At 42.1% G+C, this 17,288-nt stretch overlaps 1 protein-coding gene across 1 annotated transcript in view; it reads left to right on the top strand.

Moving 5' to 3' along the window:
- Positions 1 to 17,288, top strand: part of limk1a (LIM domain kinase 1a) — a 39,789-nt gene that overhangs the window by 6,411 nt on the left and 16,090 nt on the right. Inside the window, exon 3 of the mRNA XM_086215833.1 lies at positions 12,306 to 12,444. Within this exon, the coding sequence (XP_086071959.1) occupies positions 12,306 to 12,444 (139 nt within the window). The remainder of the gene's footprint in view (positions 1 to 12,305; positions 12,445 to 17,288) is intronic.

The raw sequence follows: 17,288 nt of genomic DNA, 5'->3' as shown, positions 1-17,288 counted from the left end.
GCTCTCTGGATGTTTCTCAGTAAGTGGCGCTCTCATCTGGAAGCCCCGGGTGAATTTTATAGCCTTTGGTGTGGATTTCGGAGGATTACTTATAAAGCATCTCTTGACATTTGAGAGAAGACACAACACCAGCTGGAGGAAGAAGGTGCGCAGCATCGTCATGATCCCAGCCCCTCTTCTTTCCCTCGTGGGAATGACGTCTAAGAGGATTTCTAAGCTAATGCATATTAGCATCCCGTATGATCCAGTTGGTTTCATGCTTTTTATCTATTGTTTGACGATTTTATGCGATTTTTCATCGACATTCAGACTACACTATACAATGTAGTCATTAATTTAATTTTATCATGGTAATTATCCTCTTTTATGTGGCTACATGTGATAATAAACTAGCTTCAAAACGTGCATAGAGCTCTACAAAGCAACACATCATGTTTTTAATTTCCCCTCTGTTCATCTAAAATCTTGCCCAGCGCTGCAGTCCTTCTGCAGCACTGTCCTACCCCCCACCAAACTGTTTCTGCTTGATAGGCAGCACTCAACAGTCGTCCCAGAGGTCTATAAAGGCTTCTGCTTTGTTAGCACTCTTTAGAGTCCTGTGTGTGTGTGTGTCCGATGCTGATGCATTCTCTTTTCAAATGCAGTCCCATCTGTGTACACATGCAGTTAGGGTACAACTATATGTTGGTAAGATTGCCCTTAAAAGGACCCTGCCACGTGTTTCTGTCTCTATCTGACTGGATTCCAATTACTGCAGTCACGTTGTTTAAATAAGCAGCTAATTTATCGCGAGGTGCTAACTAGCAAGTAGGGGTTTGACAAAAAGATTGAAGTTTAGTGAAATAGAGGGATTGTGATAGTGTGCTGGTTTTTCTCAGATCTGGCCCGGCAGTCCTGCTGCAGTGACTCGGCTGTTTCTACCTGCAGATGAACTCTGCCTGGCAACACAAGCTGCAGTACACGGCACAGGCGGATTTGTTGCGTATTCAGCTTGTTAGAAATCTAAAACCGTGACTTGTGACAGTTAACGGTTCAGTAACATTAGTGTGGAGAGAGTGGCTATTCTCTCGGGAACTTCTTTTCTAGATGATGATGAGCCTTGAGGAAGCTCAGACAACATAAAGAGGTTGAAGTGAGGTCTAATAACATGTTTGACACTGCATATCTCACAGGTGATGGAACGAATGAAGACACTAAATGAAAGACTGGCATGAAGGGATGAATGCATATAGCAATAGATATTCCCGTTCAGCCAGAAATAATTTTTATGTTTTTGCTTTTAATTTCTCATTTGAACTAAAATAAGGCCCTGACTGAAAAGCAATGTAGGCATAAATTCACAGTTTGAGTTTGTGCAGCATAATGTATTGTATGTGTCCTAAATCGATCTGTAGAGATTGTTGCTATAGCAACTCGTGGCTGAGGGATCCACAGGGATTCCACCGCCATTGTTTCCTGATAATTGTCCTCAGAGAACACCGCTTTTTCATCTGTCTCCCTTTGTCAGTCAGCTTCACCTGTAAGCTCCTATTGCTCATTAATTGACTTTAAACACATTGAACACAGCAAACTCAACAGCTTTAAACATGTGTTACACAAGGAAAAGGTGTGTGTGGTGTTACACAAGGGTGTGTGTGGGTCGAGAAGTTGGATCCTTCCCTGCTGTCAGCGGATGGCCCTGATCTGACCCTGCCAACTTGTCCAAGGCAGCCTAAAGCCTTCAAGGATGACATTCCTTGTGTATATATGATCTCCCATTACATGATAAAAGAGTAGACGTTGATATATAAAAGGGCCTCATGCCTTCCTGCTGCAAACTGAATTACAAATGAATAGAGAGAAAGTGGAGGGATGGATGTATTGAATTTCATTGAAGAGGAAATGGATAGTTTAAATTAGAAATGCAGCGACAGCTACTTGCAATTTAAAAAGTCCGGTTTAATTTCTGCCTCTAGGGGGCGTCTGAATCAAATCTTAAAATAAAGAAGTAGGGCCTTTCCTCCTGTTTGCTGAAGGCCCCGGCTCATTTAGGGCGGTCCCAAGCCAAGAAGCAAGGAGGGGGAGTGGACAATAAAAGCCTTCATCAGAAAGTACGCAGCGATTCCATCAATACCACTCGCCCTCGGTGCGACTCTTATTCGAAAATGGAGGAAACATTTTGCTACATACATAGTTGCAGTCATGCACAAGAACATGCTTTATCACATGCAGTGTCAGTTTTACTTTGTCTCAAAATACAGCATCAGTAAAAACTGTTCATATTTTTAGTGGAGGTTATGCTCATTGTTTTGGCATTGCTAAGGCTAAGGACCAAGCATTAAAACATGTTAAGTAAATGGAAAATGGAGCCAAGCAAGCTTGAGGTTACCGTGGTGATAGCCTCATCTAGTGTCTGGGAAAAAGCAGCAAGAGTCTCCCAAAGTTTTTGCTTCTCACTCAGAAGGAACGCCCTCCAGTGGCTGTGAGTCGTCATGCTGAGAGACACTGGTAGTGAAGGGCAAGCTGACAGCCCGATAAACAAAGGTTCGTAGTTGGATGACGTTGTGGAGGAGAGCGGGACCATGGGAGTTGTTGTTGTCCACTAGACAGAAGTCATTTTCACAAATGAGGTATTCATTTTTCCTGCAGACCAGGTTGAACAGCTCCAACATCAGAATTGAAGTCCCACAGTAATATGCCGATGTACAAAACATTTCATCAATCAAGTCAGTTTTTCAATCATCAAAAATATTTGGGCAGAACACAGTAGTGTGCATATCAGTTCACATTGCTATAGCATTTTAATGAAAAGGCCATGAGTAACGTCAGCTATTTGTAACACTTAACTGTTAAGTTTCCATTAGATGACTCCACTAGGAGCGCAGTTCATGTTATGTTTCCAATTCAAGAGCCATTATCTTTTGAGGACCAGAGGAAATGAACTGTTAACATGTATTAAATTAGCTGTTTCTCTACGTTTGAACATTTCTGGAAACATTTTGAAAGATGTAAGTATGCAACTGATGCGTAAGTGTTACGTTTTGCAGCCGACCTTGAACCAAGCCTGGCCTGGTTTGCTCGGGACATTTGCTGCATGTCTCCTCCCTTTATCCATCACCACTCTTCTGTCAGCTGTTTAATAAAGGCATTGATTAAATGTCCAAAAGGTAGGAAGTGGCTCCGTGGGCCAAGTTTGTGATGTCACAGGGTCAACTTTGCTCCCAGACGACAGGAAATAGTTGATAACCAAGCAGCTGCGGTGAGAGAGAAAGAGGAAATAGAGGAAGGGAGAGACTGCGTGCAGAGAGCGAGTGGCATTGATGAGTGTGACAGCGAGGCTGTGAGGCTGGTCAAGCCGTGTTAGGTCAACATTGGGCTGATGACATGAGTCTGTCTTCTGACTGTCAAAACAAGACCCTCAGTCCCGTGGGCAACATGTCACCGAAGAACCAGCTCAGCAAGAAGCGGCTGCAACACACAAAGTAAGTGGATGGAGGAGTTTGTGTGGGTGGATGTTATTTTATCAACGCTGAAGCCTTTTGACAAAAGATTTGCCTCTTAATGTCCTCTTACTCACTCGTTTGGGGCTTTTGACCGCATTAAACATTCAGCCTCAGCAGACGGTAATGTACGTGTGTAATCATTTTGAAGATAAAAGCTCAGAACTTTGTATCTACTTTGCTTAAACTGACAAATTTGTTCAACAGCTTGAGAGAAGAACTTGACATGGCACATTTTATGAAAAAAATTGTTTGAATGTAAAAGTCAGAAGGTAAAAGCTAGCGATCTTATTTGGGTGGTCACCCCTTATCATTTGCATGTTCACATTGTTAATTAATTTCTGAACAGAATGTGTGTGTGTGGGGGGGGGGGGCAAAATGACAAAGCTATACATTTTTATGCTTCAAAGGATGAAAGACAAGCATAAATTCTGGTATTTAGCAATGTTTCTTGATAATGTGCCTTAAAACCCAACTGTAAACCTCAATCTGTGAGATCATTGGATGACCAGTCAGGTGGCTCAGCTGACTGCCAGCCTGCGTCTCACTTCCCTTTATGGTTTTACACTGAAGCTCTTAATTTTACATCATGGACTGAAAAACCCATGAGCGTGAAATGAATATATGTCTGTATATATGAAAAAAGACGATATATTAAAGTCAGGGTGCTCGTTCAAATTTATCCAGTTCTATACCGGCCCTCCCAGGGGGATACAGACACTAAATGAGTAAGTCTGTTAGTTCACATCGTTTCTCACTTCCCTAAATACACCGATCGTAGCAGTCCGTACACTTCTGCCTGTTGGATTTACAAAAAAAAAAAACCCTCTACCTTGTTTGTTTATTTCCCTTTTTCTTGACTCTGCAGTTGTGATCGGCAATGTTTGACAAGCACAGATGAAAATGTTCCAAGCTTACAGACTCATTGGTTGATTCAAGCAAACAAACTGTTTAAAGCGTCCTTAAATGGAGCTGCTCTGACTTCAGGGTTATTGGCCGATTGCTTCTATCTAAGTAGTAAAACTGACACAGTATGTAATATTTTCAGGCACAGTTAAGGATTACCATTTTGAGCACCTCTGCTGACGATGACTCATCCATTTATTATTTATTGTTAACCAACATTATGCCAATTTCTCTGATCCATTGAAAAAAAAAATACACAAACACATATAGGGTTTTATTTTAAGTGCATATGGATTTTCTGTGTGCAAATCGAAGCGCAGCTTAAGCAACAACGGTACACGATGACTCACACATCCTCACGTCATTAGAGACCTGCAGAGCGAATGTGAACTGGGTCACATGAAATGCAAGTGTGTTGTATAACTGGCATTAATAGATCTCCCATTTAAAAATTAAGTAACTTATTATCAGTCATAACTTGTGAGTAGCCTGGTATGCATGTTATGATCGACAAAACACAAACTCCTTGAATCCTCGCATTGGCCTTGGGTCTTTTTTAAGGCTCCGTAAAAATCCAAGTTGTTGTTATTGTCTTAACCGTGTCGCATTAAGCTGTTAAAATTTTTCAATGTCATCACAACACACAATAACTTAATAATACTTGAACATTTTTGCAATTCTTCAACGGGAAATTCAGTTGAAGTTAAAGTTCTCCATTTCAGTTACTGGACAGAAGAAAAAAATTTCCCTGACTGGGTTAAAAATTAGGATTGATTTGGCAAGGGTTGACGTTGGAGACTAAATTCTCAGGTTATTATGTCACTAAATATTTTCACTCTCATGGTTCTCTAATGACTCCCTTAACAGATGTGTCTCTTGAAAGAACTGCCATGAAATTTCGCTCTCCCAGTCATGTCCCTCGGGTCCCTCTTGGTGACTCTGTTGAACCTCTTTCTCAAACGCCACCATCAGGCTCAAATTTGCAGAACACCGTGATTTTTTTTCACCAAATACTTCCAATTAGATTCCCATCATACCCATCGGCTGAAGGTAAAGCACCACAGAGCCGCTATCAGAGCAGTGGGCTTGTGCTTTATTGAAAACTACAGTTGCCTCAAATTGAGTCCATCCCACACAAGCAACCTGTGTGCCATTTAATCTGTGAAACAGCAGTGGACTTTGCAAGAAATACTTTTTCCCCATGTGGCCTGTCTGCTCTTTGTCGTCAGGGTTCAAGCCTGCTGATAACACATGCAGAGGGAAGAATAGTCCTCCTGTGCGTCGCTGCATTCTGATTAATCGTCTGCTCTGGAGGGATAACCTTTTGACTCGCATGGCAATTTTAATCCATTTTGGGAAATTCAATTCTTTTGCGCTGGGAGTAGATGGCCTCCAGGCTTAAACCCGCATGTGATTAACAGGAGTAAGATTGACACTCTCAATTTTGTGAAACCTTTCTCACTCATATTTGACCTTGATGATTTTAGACCTGACAATCCTTCAGTCTTTGAATTCAGACAGGGGGCTACTGTAATAGTTCTTAACTCCCATTTTTATTGAATTATTTAACTATTTCTCCAGCAGGAATTTGTCACAACTAACTAGAAAGAGCGACGAAGCTTCTGTTTTGGAAGCAGTGAAGACGATGGCTAGTCTTAGGCCTTGTAGACCCCTCCCCTCCAAACCCCCCCCCCCCCCAAAAAAAACCATACATTCGTATGGTTCGTGTTGTTGACCATATTTCCCGAATATGCTACATATGAAAATTTAAGGAAATGATTGCAACCATTTACTCATTTAATGTTTTAACGTTTAAAGTGGGAAGTAGGATTCTTCAGATGTAGATACAATCAAACCTCATAGAACTATTATAGTAGCCCCCTGCTGGTAAATAGTAAAAAAGAAAATGTTCTTTTGAGTCACTGAATGCATTGCAGAAAAGGAGGCAATGATTACTCTCTTTTTATAGTCGATTTCAAAGAAATCAAAGAGTAATCAATGTTAAATTAACGAGGAAACAGTCAAGAATAACAAGTCTAGGGCATTAGGAATCCGTAGGTAACATCATCAACCAACAGATTTTTGCTCAGTTTTAAGTGTTGTGAAGTGCAGCAATGTTTTTCTTCAATTTAATCAGGTCCTTCATCCTTGTTGCTGATCACACAGCATAATGCGTTTCAGAGGTTCTTCCTCCTGCTCGACTGGTCTGCAGCAATTTTGTCTTCATCTATATTCTATTGTGTTGTTGTTATTTGCTCGAGCCGGACACACAGACTATTCTCTAAACTGTGAAAGAGACCTGCTGATGAATGGGGGGGCGGGGGCTCCTCTGTCTCTCCTGAATCCCACCGTGGTTCCCAGAGCTGGCTCAAACCTTTTATCATTTCCCTGCAGTGGAACAAGTGAGAAGGCCCCAGACTAACCGTACTGGCAGCTTAACGCTCTACAAAGGAAACTGCTGCCGCGTACATCATTCACTCCCAGTCTGCTCTGGCTCCTGTTTACCAGCTGAACGCACCACCGCAACGCAAATACAGAGATTTTCTTTCAATGAAGCACTTGTTAAGCAGCAGAGACACTGTTTTGCCTCCTCTCCTCTCGCTCTGTTTTAACTGTTATCAAGCTCTGCAGGGGTTCATGCCAGGGGGGGGTCAATGTTCACCAAGGTCATGGGAGCTAACTGAAACCCCATTGGCTAAAGGATTTCCTGCTTTGACAGCACCCAATAGGGAGCAGGCGCCGCGGGGGGGGGGGGATGCCAATATGATGTGGTGATGAGGTAATGCCTTTTTTCTGTGAAAGGGGTGACATCATTGCTTTGGCATTCCCCGTTGCCATGGGGAATGAGGAGGGATGAGGGGCACAAAAAGGGGCATGTATTTTGGGGATGAAACTGTGAATGTGAATGAATCCAACCGGTTTAATGCAGATAAAGGCTTGTTTGGTAGGATGACATCTCATCTCTGTTTTGGTTTGGGAATCCGTCCTAATATTTTCCTCCACGAATATTCACAGGGGTAGAAATCTTGGCCTCAATCCAGGAATCCTTGTCTATTTATGTGTTCCTCTAAGGGATAGAGAGGGGTCTTCCCCAGCTAGTCTGCCACTTCCTCAGCTGGATGTGTGTGTGTGTGTGTTTGTGTGTTTGCGTGTGTGTCCAATCAACATTCTCCTTCCCAGAGGTTATATTTCCTCTTTGTCAGCGAGGATTGTAGCTCAGCCTGCAACAGACAACAGTCACATTTGTGTGTGTCACGTCATTCTCGTCATCAGAGTGATGATTGTCTTTTTTTATTTGAGCGTAAAGCTCAACAGTGTATTGACTTATTGATCACATGCATTCTTACCTTCTCTGCAGATTGAGGGAGATGGATGTCCTTCTAAGCATGATGCAAGATGAAGGAAGCTTCAATAATTAATGCTACGTGTGTGTGTGTGTGTGTGTATGCATACAAGGTGTGTCTCCTCGTAAATGTTTCAGGTTTGCATCTGTCACTGTGTTGTGATCCTGCTCACACCTCCATCAGGACAGTGTTCCCTTATGGCTCGCTCTGCTTCCTGAGGCAGTGTCAGTCTGTACGTCATTTAATGACCTCGGGCAACACCCTCCCCCACACACACACACACACACACACACACACGCACGCACACACGCACACAGTCAAATGATGCTCACTGGAACTGCGCAAGATTTGCTTGATCCTGGTATTGTGGGGTATTCACTTGCAGTGTTGCAGTAGCTTTGTGTTTAACGTACAAGCAACAGAAAATTGCATTTTGAGCACAACTGAAGCTGAACATCCGCATGGTAGATTCACATATGAGGCTTAAAAAATACAACAAACCCTAAAGTTTAGGTCTCAGTACAGCTTTGTAGACAAATTATATGTCGTGAAAAGAAAAAAAGGTGAGCACCATCTTAAAAAAACTAAAACTAAATGTTAGTTGTGTTTGTCTGCGATTCTGACACGCCTCTACTTTTGTGACTTTGACTTTGTGACTTTCAACTTTGTGAAGACTGAGGAAGGTGAGTGGCCCGGGACCCAGCAGCCTCCTCTTGACCTGGAAAAAGGAATTTATTACTCTGTCAGACACTTTTAAGCCAATTCCATGGAGGATTTGAGCGGGAGGGAGCCGACAGTGATAGACTTACTACTACTACTCTTCTGTCATTGGTTGCTTCCTCACCCTCAGGAGATCCAGCTGGGTTTCTAAAATCTACTCTGCTCCCTCGCAATTTTCCATGGTCGTAAATTAAATTCTTCTCAGCCTTCTCTTTGTCATTTTCCTTCTCTCCCAGGTCCACTTTTACTTAAAGAATCAAGCCAACCATATTAATTGTTGTTTTATTGACCTTGATATTAACATTTTTGTGTGTGTATGCGTGCGTGTGTGCGTGTGAGAGAGGCTAAGCCTTTCATCCCGCCAGATTTTTGTAGTATTGTAACTGAACGGGCAAAGACTCCTGAGTCTTCCACATTGATAATCCTCTTACACATGCATGAAGATGAACACACACTAGCACAGTCACGCACAAAGTGTGCATTAACCGTCAACCACCATTCCTGCAATAAGCATTCATTTTATTGCAGTGCTGCTTTTATTTCACTCATGCAAATCATTACTTGTCTCCTCCCCTCAAGCCTTCAGATACAAGTCTTGTCCTGCGGGCAGAAATGTGGCATCTCCACCTGAGAGACATTAATGTATGCACTTATATCATTAAGACTCTGCTGCCGCTCCCCGCTCGACTGGCAGAGGTTTTACAAGTGAAAGAACTGAACCTTGGAGGAGTAAAATCAGATAAGAAGCATGTGTGTGAGTGAATACATCTGTGTATTCTCTGCTGGTATGACTTTGCCTCAGCAAGGGGTTCACAAGATGTGTGTGTGTGTGTGTGTGTGTGTGTGTGTGTGTGTGTGTGCGTGCGCGCGCGCGTGTGTGTGTGTGTGTGCAGTGAAAGCCAGTTATTGAGTGGCAGAGAATCAAGACAGCTGAGTATCTGCTGGTGTGGTGTGGACATCTTCTGAAAGCCTTGACCCACTTCCAAGCGCCCTCCCCCCCCCACCCCCACTTACCCAAACACGCTGCATACTGAAGCCCCTCTGCCAAAAAATCTGCTGAGATGTTTGCTGCAGTGAAGCCCTGCATGCAGACAGTGGAGGGTGTGTGTGTCAGTGGATGCTGCAGGGTGTGTGCGCGCACATGTGTGCGTGTGTGCAGGTGCAAGTCGACTGAAGGTAAAAGCCTTGGGCAAAGTCATAGGAAGTTGCTGCCTCTGCTTGAATATATTAATGAGTCCTTCATGGTTACTTTACCAACTGGCAGCAAAATTCTGAGCTGGACGTCTCATTTGATCGCAGGAATTAAAACACTGCACGTTAGCTCAGAGTTAACACCTGTTCTGCAGGACTGACAGTAAAACACAGAAAATACAACAAGGAAATAATGAAAAGACGTAGGGGCATTCGCTCAGACAGTGAAGGGGTGCATAGACTAGGCCAGACGGCCATTTGATGGAAAAGAGGCTCTGCTGGGAAATGGGGGAGACGCTCACTTAGTCACGGCTGCTGGACACAGAGATTTACAGAGATTACAAGTGCACTAAGTCACACACATATCATATGAAGTGGAGATTAACACACATGTTAGTTATGGACACAGTGTTAATGTTCCTACTCGGCTACATGAAAACACTCTTGAAGACGCAATTGCAGCTCTGACCATATTCAAATCCATGAAATGATAAATCAGTGATTTCCCTGTTGATTATCACTGGCAAATAAGATGGCATTCACAGCTGGCAGTGGCCAGGGATTATTTTTTGGTTTGAAAGGTTACATTAAATGTTTGAGAAACATGTAGATTAAATTTTTCCTGAAGACTGGTGCAAGAAAGTGCGAAAAAGACTGAAAGATGCTAAAGATTTATTGTGATTTTTGGATGTGTCTCGCACAAAAAGGGAATAAAGAGCAACAAAAACACCCACAAAGCCATCAGCAGTAGCTGATGGCCAAATTATTTGTTTAAACATCTCATTGATATCGGCCCAGAAATTTCACGATGGTCGTTTACTCAGTTACTCAGAGGATTTTTCCATTCAACAGAAGCACCTCAGTCATGTCAGATCCTTATCAGCCTTGTTCCTGTGAATCATCATCCATCATCTCCCACCATATCATTGTTTTGACTATCACCGCAGCCTGTGAATCAGCCTGTGTTGGATTATTTGCATAAACGGTAACAGGAAGGGTGTGCTTGACGTGTCACCACATCAACACCCTCAGCGGGTCTCCTCTTTATTTACTTTAGCAGTTCAACTTTATTCAACTAGGAAGTTCCATGAGATCGACATCTCTTTTCCGAGGACATTTTGTCATCTAATCTTCACTCAGCCCTCAGCTGATGTCTGGATTTTCAGTCAGACTACTGAGTCACATATAAGCAGCAGGAACAACAAATAATCCAAAACAATAATAATATTTGAAACGATCCAGCTAGAAACAGGTGAATTACTGTCATTTGGCATAGAATGTGTTGAACGCCAGTGCATAGTGTATTTGGAGTGCTCTCAGCAAATTATGTTTGGTTAGCATGTTAAGGTACGTTGATTCACACTTTTTCAATATTAATTGGAAGTTGAATTATTTGAAGATGGTCACTACTTCTAAAGTTGAGTTTTTTGTTTTCAGTCTCGGAGGAGGGTGTGTTCTTGATTCAAGGCTATGACTGAGTGATGTGATCTGTGCAGACAAGGAACAAGATTCCCCCACAGTTTTACAATTCCCCAAACGGAAATCCACAGGTCACTCTGCTCGGAGTAGCTGTCAATCATGACCCTCCTTTTTACAGACTCAAATAACTAATAGAAACTATTATCTAAATATTAAGTGTCTCAAATGAAGTAAAACATATTTTTCAAGTCCCACCCACAGACATGAAAGGGGCAGGATTCATAACCTTGGCAGGCCATGGGCCTCTGTCTGTCATTATGCGAATTGGAATGTTCCATCTCCAAGAGCTGATTGGACCATCCATCATCAACCACAACGGCCACTGGCTCCACCCCTATAGTGCCTGGCCTGATTAGAACCAGCTGTCTGTTGCAGGTTTTACAGTGTTTTATTGTGGTACATGTAGCCTCGTGTTTCTGGAGAGCAAGTCAGACGGACGGTCAAGGCAGCTATTTAGACGTGTTGAACAAACATACACATAGTAATTTCCCAACCTTTCTGTCTGGGTTTTTTTCATGATGTTCCTTATCCAACCGAGCTGGAGTCGTACTTACGGCATCCATCTTTATTCATCTCACTGGTTTGTTCTCATTACTGGAAGTGAGTGTCGCATCAACACTTGTTCCTTTCACTTACACACTTTACTCCATGATTCAAATCCAAGCTAATGCACTTTAATTTCAGGTTTCAAACTTATCGTGCAAAACTATAAATGCTTGGTATGACGTGTTGTTCGTCTGAGGGAAATGGTCAAGAGTTTCTGTTTTCCAATGCTCGGTCATAGTTGTGTGTTTTTGTGCGATCTCATGGGTTGAGGTGGTGTATGACAGAGTTACAATAATATCATGAAAACTATCATTTTGGGCCTTGAAGGGTGTTATTATGAGACTGAAAGCACAGTTGAAAGTGTGAGATAATGTTTTGTCAACACAGTAACAACTTAATTTGGTCCTGAACCTCTCAACTGCTCATTAGGTGATGTATACATGTCGGCAGGGGTTTTACCCAGACTACATGTTTGAGTAGTAATCCTGCTCTAGTCAGAGTATTAGAGATCATGTCTGGCATCAGTTTCATTGACAACATAATTGTGTAACTGCATTCATGTTGAGTCTTGGTCTAAACACTAAAGCATTGATTTATCACACAACTTCTCAAGTATGTCCTTCCATGTCGTCTTTGCCAGGTGTTGTGAGTGCAGTGCCTCGCTGTCGCACTGGTACTATGAAAAAGATGGACGGCTTTTCTGCAAGAAGGACTACTGGGCCAAGTTTGGAGAATTGTGCCACGGCTGCAATGACCTGATCACCACCGGCCTTATCATGGTAAGAGGATTAAACTGCTGACTCTCCTCTTTCCTCACCTCCCGGATGCTTTGTCTGTAGATCAACCTCAAGTTACAGTTACAGCACAAAGACCTGAGACCATTTATCCACAACCTCGCCGTCAATGTGTGCAAACATACGTAGGTGCACGTAGGATCGGTGCCAGACCTGTAACTGACCTAGAGGCCGGATTGTCTTACAGACCACCGGTGAAAGTTTGGAGCTTTTGTTGTGACACAACAGGAAAGCAGAGAGGTTCATGCACAGAATAGATGTGGTCACAGCAGCGGAAAGCAGAAAAACAACGGACCGCTGATAAATGATGCTGCATTATAGAAGAGACGCGAAACGGGAGCGTTGCGACTCTTTGTTAATTAATGATGGAATAAAAAACAACCATGACAACTGCAACGATGAGTCATTTTGAAAAAGAGGCAACAAAGTCTCTGTTCTACCTTCTTAACTATCTTTTCTAAATGTTTTTTTTTACATACAGAGTGTCAACATATCCATAAAAAGTCTCACAACATTGAATTTAAGGAATTTGATAATTAGGTTTTAAAGTTAAGTCAATAGTCTAAAATTTAAACCTGTCACCACCATTTAAACCTGTTTCATTCCTCCATCTTTTAATTTGATTTTGTCACAATTACTTGAACCCCTGAGCCTTTTTATTTTATATTCCAATTTCTATGTGAACCCACATATATTTCACACTTATAAGCAATGCTTGAATAAGAAATAAATACAATATGCTTGGACAGACCATTATTGTACATCAACAGTGGCATGTATGAAGTGAAGCGCATGTCGCCCCCTGCTCCTCCATCACGGAGGGAAGTCATCCTTGTGGAGTTCGCCGTGAGGTAAAAATAGAATTAGCAGGCCTGGTAGCAGATGATATGAAAACCGTCAGCTGTATGAGGAAGTATGTTTGGATCATACGGTGGAAAACTACCGCCTGCCTTTTTTTTTGCATGAAGGCGAGATAAGACAGACTTTTAGAGAATGTCACTCACTATACAGTAGGAACTTTTGAAGTGGGTCTTTACATAAATTAGTTGAACACCATGGATTCAATGGAATGGAGTGGATGATTCCGATTTTGTAGGGTTACATTTAGGGCAAAATACATAGTTTTAAATGATCTGCATTTTATTTTTAATTGTAGTTTATGTAGAGGAATGAAAACTGCCTCTGGATTCACCCCAACCCCAGATGAAATCACTAAGTCACTGCCATGTTTAATCTTTTATACTGAAAACTGTCACTGAGTGCAGTCACTGCGCATAAAACACCTTCACTGACACTTTCACCTCCTGGTCAGCAGCTTCTGGCAGGTCGTGTGCCACGATGTGTGCATTTGATCATTTACTGCCTCCAGACAGGGCGCCCTTTCCACTGCAATCTCAGTAATGAAACATAAGAAAGACTAAAGTGAATTAAAGGAGATCTCGCTGCACCACTTGCCTTAGTTTCTCTGGTTAATTGGTCTTCATTGGGTGCCAATACTGACTGCCTTAGTACATTCGACACTGGTGAGCTGATCAGGCTTTATCCCAGAGACAGACCAGCAATTGTGTTAGCATGAAGCCAGTCAGACCAAGGTCATTGCCTTGTCTTGTCCACTCCTGCGCCGTCCCGCCAGCAGATTAACAGTGCAGTGCCTATTTTTAAAATTCATTGACACTTTTACGCTTGAAGACGCCGAGCACTTAAAGTGAAAACACTCAATGATGCAGTGCTGACTCAGAGTCTGCAGACAGAAATGGGAAGATGATGTTCAGCTAGAGACAAACAATTCATGATGAAAGATGGAGACAGCCGGCGGCGGCAGTTGTCTTTCCCCAGTGGTGACTTGAGCTTCATTCGCCCCTATTGTAATTTTTTGTCACTAAATGTGTAGATGTCTTTGTTACATCACCAGTGCTTCTGTTTTTGTTACCAGTTAGTAGGGTTATCATTAATGATAAGAATGTTATCGTAGAAGTTATGAATTTAGTTGCAAATCTTGACTCATGTGCGCATCTATATTTTAATAGCGCATTAAAAACATTTGAGTAGTTTTACTAAAGTCTCGTCCAGTCTGGCCCGTTTCTGGTGATTGGTTGTATACTTTTAAGGCATAGCTGCATATCCAGATGCAGAGATCTTGGTAGCCTTGTATATCTGTGTTGCATTTCATCTCCTTCCTATCCTCCCGCGCTTCCTGTGTGGCTTCCCATGAAATCATATTCAGTTAGGTGTAATAATATTAAAATGCCATGGCTTGATGAAAGACAGAGATGAGCTGTCAAACGTAAGTAAACTCAGAGTAACTTGTACGGCGGAGGTATTTACGACCTCTACCGCGGGGGGGGGATTTACAGTCTCAACGCTGAGCTCTTCTCCTGCAATTGAATTGCCCCCTGCCCCCGCCCCCCCCAGTGTCCATCATGCCTCCATCTAACAGAAGGATCCACATCTCCACATTCAGCTCAGTCTCTGTCACCGGCTCCTCCCCACACTTGTTTCTCATCGTAGGGGATTCACGCATTCAACCTGGAGGGACCAACAAGACATTGTGGGTGGCTTTGATTTTTTTTACATCATCAACTCTTGTAGTTGAGATATTCGACATAAATGCAGGAACATGTCTAATCTGAGAGTGGAGTCACTCTTTAGAGGGAAGGAATGTATTGGTTGGTGGTGAAGGATGAGGATTGAACTGACTGGATAAGATACATTTTGAAATGAAAAGGAAAGGGGGGGGAAAAAATGTCATTCCCTCATGCCACTAGGTGGCACTATGACTAATCCACCACAACATTCTATGGGTTCTTCTTTCATCCATACCACACTCTTCCTCCGTGTTTGGTAAAAATTGTCCACATCATTTTTGTGTAGTCCTGCTGACAGTTGGACAAACACCACCGTCCTTGGCTGAGGGAACTGCAGACAAGTACAGAATGAAGTAGTTTCTTGTTGTGGATTAAAGATGAAAAATAGATCCATAATAAGATCCCTTATTGAATGATTTTAGAGGAAGACTAATTAAACTGTTTTCGTTTTGCCCCTCTACTAACTGCTTAAGCTTTTACAGGAAAGTGATGAGTTCATTATGTCCCCAGCGTTACTGTTTTCTAAAAAAGGCTTTGTAATATGGGGATTGTTTTGATGGACTATGTCAAAACTTTGGGACTTTCTTTGTTTCTGTTTTTGTTCCTCCATAAAAAGAAAAAGAAATACCCACACACTTTTGAGTCCCTGAAAGTCCAAATCACATGTTGTCAAAGTTACATAATGTCCTCACCAGTTATTGTTTCCCATTGAGGAGGTGGATACATTTAGAAATAATAAAAGTCAAGTAAGCTTGTTTTTTGAATGAAGGAAAAATATCTAAAAAGGGAACATTGTGGATCGGACCTGACATTTTAATGTGTTATTGTGACATCACAGATGTTACTCTGGTAGCAAGTCTGTTATGGAGGCGGGAGGAGGAGTGTGACAATTTATGAGTGTTTGTCACATTTCAGAGCTGCTAAAGGACAATTTCAATCATTATATTGAGTTTCCAGTAAAACCTCAGGCTGTTTTGTTAATAGGCTTCATTGTCCTGGTGAAAGCATTCAGTTGCTTCTTTCAGTCATTTTGTTCCGTGCCTCTTTAACTGATACTGTCTGAGCTTGTGGTTACAGTTGAGAAACATGGGCTGGAAAACAAACCGCTGGAAAAGTCCCTAACTGATGGTGTAACCACTTTATCAAGGTGTGTGGTTCGTGGGACTCTGCCCATTGTTTCGGAACATGCTCAAGATTGTTTTGTGTGTGTGTGTGTGTGTGTGTGTGTGTGTGTGTGTGTGTGTGTGTGTGTGTGTGTGTGTGTGTGTGTGTGTGTGTGTACATGAAGACAGACGAGCAAGTGTTGGGAAAGTGTATCAGTGATTGTTATAATATTTGTCATAGCAACCAAAATCAGCTGGTGATGATCTCATCAGAGGATCATTCTCTGTGGAGACACAAACCCTGTGTTTTCCAGTGAATTGGAGTGTGTGTGTGTGTGTGTGTGTGTCTGTGTGTGTGTCTGTGTGTGTGTCTGTGTGCGTGCGCACGCACACACACGTGCGCGAGTTTTGGGTGGTCATGTTTTAAAATGTCCTTAGTTAATTCAATGTGTGGCTGCCACAGGAGGTACAATTTTCAGGTCTAAAATGATGCTAATATTCTGCTGAATAGATGACAAAAATTTGAGGAAGGATAATGTAAAAAAATATATAATCTGACATGGCTGCTAGCTGTTAGCAACAGCAAACAGAGATGGTGGAGAATTCAGTTTAGAGGATTATCCTGAATCCATCAAATGTGTTCATGTGGATTAATCCAAAACAACGCCGTTACAAGATGGAGAAATAGGAATCTATTTTGAATTGCAGATAGAACCGTGGTTTCAATGTCAATTGATAAGCAGACACGAGCAGCCTGGTTACGAGGGCAAAACAATATTTCCTTGAAACACGTTTTGGCAGATACATGCCATACCGATGATAATAAAAATTATAAGGATAATTGTTAATTTTAACAATTCACAATTCCTATCCTCTATTTAGTCTGTGTGTTTGATCATGTAAATGACTGTTTCTTCATATTAGACAGTAGAAATGAAAATAGCATTTTTAACCCTATCAAATCTTAACCAACAGTTGAAGACTGGCCTTATTTCTGAGTCCCTTGATGTAGAAATGCCTTTCCAGCAGCCATGTTTCTCTGCAGTCAGTGCCCCCAACGTAAGAACCAACCAGCAGGCATCTGACCGACTATTAATATCGGCCCACTCAGATGTCCTCCAGCGCAAGTTTGTAACAAGGG

This window comes from Aulostomus chinensis, chromosome 10 (assembly GCF_037954235.1).
Source record: "Aulostomus chinensis isolate RoL2024-O1b breed Wild chromosome 10, RoL_Achi_v1.0, whole genome shotgun sequence".
NCBI classification, from domain to species: domain Eukaryota; kingdom Metazoa; phylum Chordata; class Actinopteri; order Syngnathiformes; family Aulostomidae; genus Aulostomus; species Aulostomus chinensis.
This window is presented reverse-complemented; position numbering and strand designations above follow the sequence as displayed.